This window comes from Limulus polyphemus, unplaced genomic scaffold (genome assembly GCF_000517525.1).
Source record: "Limulus polyphemus unplaced genomic scaffold, Limulus_polyphemus-2.1.2 Scaffold1366, whole genome shotgun sequence".
Lineage (NCBI taxonomy): Eukaryota > Metazoa > Arthropoda > Merostomata > Xiphosura > Limulidae > Limulus > Limulus polyphemus.
The window spans coordinates 76011-80980 of record NW_013666976.1 but is presented as its reverse complement, the minus strand read 5'-3'; the positions used below and the strand labels follow the sequence as shown (position 1 = coordinate 80980).

The 4970-nt window shown below is 33.4% G+C and overlaps 1 protein-coding gene across 2 annotated transcripts in view; it reads left to right on the top strand.

The window, feature by feature from the left end:
* The first annotated feature begins 1785 nt into the window (after positions 1-1785).
* Positions 1786-4970, top strand: part of LOC106463280 (thioredoxin domain-containing protein 17-like) — a 66976-nt gene continuing 63791 nt past the window's right edge. For both annotated transcript variants that reach the window (XR_002611455.1, XM_013923295.2), the window contains exon 1: positions 1786-2072. Coding sequence is in view for 1 of the 2 variants with exons in the window: in XM_013923295.2 (XP_013778749.1) it covers positions 1931-2072 (142 nt within the window). In the remaining variant the exon portion in view is untranslated. The remainder of the gene's footprint in view (positions 2073-4970) is intronic.

Below are 4970 nucleotides of genomic sequence, written 5' to 3'. Positions count from 1 at the left end.
CTCTCAAACGTGACTTTACGAATATAATGTGGTCGGCGAGGTAAGACAAAGGTGGTGCATGCCAACAGGCTTTGGTGTTATCATGGTCCAGGACATTTCAGTTGGAATGAAGTGAACAATGGAACAAATGACGCTGCTGAAGACGTGTCACATTAAAACGTCGCTGTTGGAGAGGAAACTCTACTCGGTTTTGAGGGGGGAAAACAATGAAGCTGTTAATTAAGTTACTACCACTGATGTGACTGTTACCGATAATAGGACATTTCCTGATGGAGCAGATGAACCCGACATAAAGCAGAAGCCAACGATATGGAGACCAGTATGGAATAAGATACGTCCCGTAAAATTAAGAGACTTTGTTGAATTTTAATTTTGTATTTTTAAATTATGTACATTTAATTAAGTTATGGTTAATTATCTATCGGTTTAATGTAAGTGGCTATTGTTCGGAACGAACAATACTATGGAAGGGGCAGTGTTATGACAAGTAAGTCACGTAACGCTGGTAACACTTTATAAGATTCTCGATGGATCTTGAATTGTCCTGGTAACTCTACTCTGTTCCAGGCGCCCTCTTGTTTGGTATATAAGCCCGGCCAATAAAGCGAGATGATAATGGCAGATAGATAGATATAGAGACAGATAATTGAGTCAAGCGAGCGGTAATGACGGTAATTTAAAGTGTGTATTTTGTTATTGAGATTGCAAACGTATTGATTGTGAAAATTCTGTGTATTGCAAAGTTGTATTGAAAAAGAATAAACTAGTTTTAATTAAGAAAGGACTTGTTTGGCTAAAGTTTCTCGGAAAGAATTTCTACGGGAAATTAACAAACAAGCAGATACATATCAATATGTTTTGGCGGCATCTCTGTATAGCCAGACTGGCCAGCAGGTGACATTAGAATGTCGTGGATGATTATTTTAACTGATATGAATACTTAATATTGTCATTATTTCAAATTAAAAGCTGTCAAACTGTCATGCTGACTTGTGTAGGTGAAATGCATTCCAAAAAAAGACTTCCATATATACTTTGAAACTAGATATAAACATCCTCGCCAGTTCAATGTGGCCACCATGTCTACGGCGATGTCGCTCAATATAACTTAATATATAATAGGTTTTTCCTACTTGTGGAAAGTAACACCCTCCGCCTTCGACTCTCTATTTCGGTATGTGTTACAGTTAATGGCATAGCTCTGTGTTCCCTTCGTTCTTTCGGGTCGCAGCTTAAACAGACGACTGTCACTCTCAACATTTTACATTGTCTGCCTGTTCGAATTTCAACACATGGCAATAGCGACAGCATGCATACATGCCCCTCAATGATAAAGAGTAGTGAATGGCTAATCTAGTGTTATTCATATCTATGGTTTTAACTACTCGCACAACTAACAGAAGGGTGTTTTCTGTCAGTCAGTCAGTAGACACTAAAATGACATCACGTAAGGGACACTTAACATTGCAATTTGTACTGTCGTGACGTCTGTAAAACGTGTGCAGCCATGAAACATGAGAAGAATTATGAACTCTGTAGGCTACATCACAGCATGGCATATGAACTCCAAATGCAAAAATTACAAATATTTGTTACTCTTAATTTTGGATTTATTTACTTTTGAAACAAAATACTTTAGGGGAACCTGCGGAACTACATCTAGTCATAATCATACATCACAATCATCAGCTTAGAAAATGCGTTCACACCATAACAATTATTATGTTTAATATACACGCGACAGTTTACAGTTGCTTCCTAACGGCAGTAATAAATATTACAAATAGTAGGCGTATAGCGTAGTAAAAAAAAAACAGGAAAGTTCACATGTTGATTTAACATTTTGTCTATCTTTTTAACTTTTTGGTAATTTACTTCTTTATTTCAGTAAGTTGTAACAAATCTTGTCATAGAGTGTTGACCAGGAAAAATGGTAAATAAGAAACACGTAGAAGGTTACTATTCGCTAATGAAAGAACTAGACCAACTGGGAGATGATCAGTCAATCTTTATCCTGTTTACTGGATCTAAGAGTAGCGATGGTAAAAGTTGGTGCCCCGACTGTGTGTTAGGTATGTTTAAAATTGTTACGATTGTGTAAATATTATCGATATAGTAAAAATAAATTAATTATATTACCTACCTTGAAAAGTTAAATGATCCAAACTGAAAATTGTTTACACCGGTAAACAATAAAATTTAAAAATGTTTCCTTAACACTTTATCATTTTGTTCTTGAGAGTGGGAAAAAGATGTATATTTCTATATTTTAACCAGCCATTTTAGGAAAAGTGAATTACTCTTTTTTTTTTTTTCAGTTTTCGCTCAATATTAATTTTTATATTCTGTTACCTTGAGACAACATTATGCAGCTTGGTAGTTAAAAAAAGAACACTGTCAGTTTAAATGCTTTATTTTAATATCACAAGCATAAAAATATTAATAAAGTTCTATCAGTACCACCAAACAGTGACTAAAGGTAATAAAATGTTCACAGCATTCACATGCCATGTACTTATGTAGTGCATAACTTCTAAGTGCTCTGTTCAAACCAGAAGTCACTTTACTTGCAGAAATTTTGTATCACATGGAACAAACATTTTAGAAACAAACTTTGAGTCCAAAAGACCAGCATAATAGTTCACACACAGTGGCATACCAAGCAGGAGCATAGCCAATACTACAGTGTGTGTGTGTGTATGGTCTTTTAAGTGATGTACTTAAGTCTTAAGTGAAAGTTGTGAAAGAAAAGTACTCAAAACTTCAGAGTCAAGGATTTATTTTTAAAAAAAAGATGGTGGACTATGGACTTCTTAGAATATTGAGGTGGTCATTTGACTCCTTGTTGGCTATGCCCCTGTCCAGGGGATCTCCCCTCCCATGCAACTTATTGTAGTTACTTGTTGTGTTATCAAAAATGTTAAATTTTTCTTACATTTTTACTTTATTATTGGTCATTATCCTGTAAATAAAGCCAACATGAATAATAGTGTGGTATATGAATATACCATGCATTTTTATGTTATTATAATATTACTAAAAATCTACTTGTGAGAAGAGGTAAGTATCTATTGGAAATACATTTTCAGTTTAGGAAAATGTTAACATCAGATTTTTAGTAAGGTATTTTTACTAAAGATTTGTTTGTGAATTTGCAAAACCTTAACTAAGTCACTATGAGTGAAAGGTGATTTTCATCCTAAAAATAAAATACTTCTTTTAATCATACAGTTTTTATGTATTTCCATTGCATAATATCTAGAATATCAAAAGTTTTTCAGTAAAACTTTATCTTTTATTTTCTCTACCCTAAAATCTCAAAATCATCAATTGAGAATGAAACTGAAAAATACAATCAAAAAGTTTTTTTTTCATAGAATAACTGAATATTTAACTCACAGTTACAATTATTGATCCTAAAAGCATTGGCTTCTAACCTTTTCACATCATTAACTTAATAATATTGTTAATGTACTTTGAATTGTCTTCAGTATTTTGACAACAAATATATCTCCTGGTAGGAAAGTGGATAGTGATGTCAAATCATTCCTAAAGGTGTGTTCACAAGGAATTTTTTATTTAATTTTATTTTTTTCTAAGATATATTAATATAAATCAAGCATTTCAAGGGACCTATTGATCATCTGGGCCATCCCATCCACTATGCTAAACTCTAAAATAAAAACACTCAAAACCAGCTCTTATTATTCAAACATTCATCAAGACTTCCTTTAAACTCCCTAAAATTAACAGCATATAACACATCTGAAAGAAATACAATACAAAGGCCAAACACCCTCTTAGAAAAATAAACTGTTCTTTGCTGAAAATGACTCCTACCCTGCCAGAATTTAAATTTGTCCCCTAGTTCTATCATTCTCACTCTTTAAGTACAAAAAAAAAGATGCATCAACACTATCAATTCCCTTAACAATCTTAAACACCTCAATCAGATCCCCTGCAACTCTTTTTTTTTTCAACAGAAACAAGTATAGAAATCGTAACTCATCCTCATATGATATTTCCATTCAAGGTATCAGCCTAATAGCCTTTCTCTGAATCTTTTCCAAAAATTCAGTGTCCTTTCTGAGGTAAGGATCCCAAGCCTGAACATAGTACTCTAGATGTGGCCTGAAAAATTGCCTATACAATGATATTATAACCACTTTAGACTTGTATTCAATTATTTTGTAGATACAACCTAAAATCCTATTTGCCCTCTGCCACTAGCAACAGCACATTGCTTGGATGGCATAACAGATTAAACAACCAGAACACCAAAATCTTTTTCTTCTGTAACACTGTTAAGAATATTCCCATCAAAATTATACTCATTATTTGTATTGTGATTTCCCACATGCATTACCTTGCATTTATTATAATTAAAAGCCATATACTATTTAGTTGCCCAACACAACAAATAATCCAATTCCATTTGTAAAGTAACAGTATCCTCCTCACAACCACCAACAATTAAAACTTTAATATTATTGGCAAATTTAAATCATTTATTGACCATTTCTTCATCTATATAATTGGTATAAATAAAAAAGAGCAAAGATCCTAACACTGAGCTCTCAGGTACCCCACTTGTGACATTCATCCAGTTTCACTGAACTCCATTTATAACAACCTTTTGCTTTTTTTCCATCCAGCCAAGTTTTCTAGCCAATGAGTCAGCCTATCTCCCACAACTACAGATATAATTTGTTAAATAAGGCTTTTATTTGGCACTTTTTCAAATGTCTTCTGAAAATTCAGATACTGTAGTGAAACTATGCTGACTATCCAACGTAATTTTAAGGTTTATTAAATGACTTTGCAAAGCTTCTTTTATCAGACTTCCAAAAACTTTTCCCATCATTGATGTAAAACCAATAGGTCTGTAATCACTGGGACAGTTTTTTATCACCTCCCTTGAAAAGTGGAGTAACATTAGCCAACTTCTAAACTTCTAGCACCTGCCCACT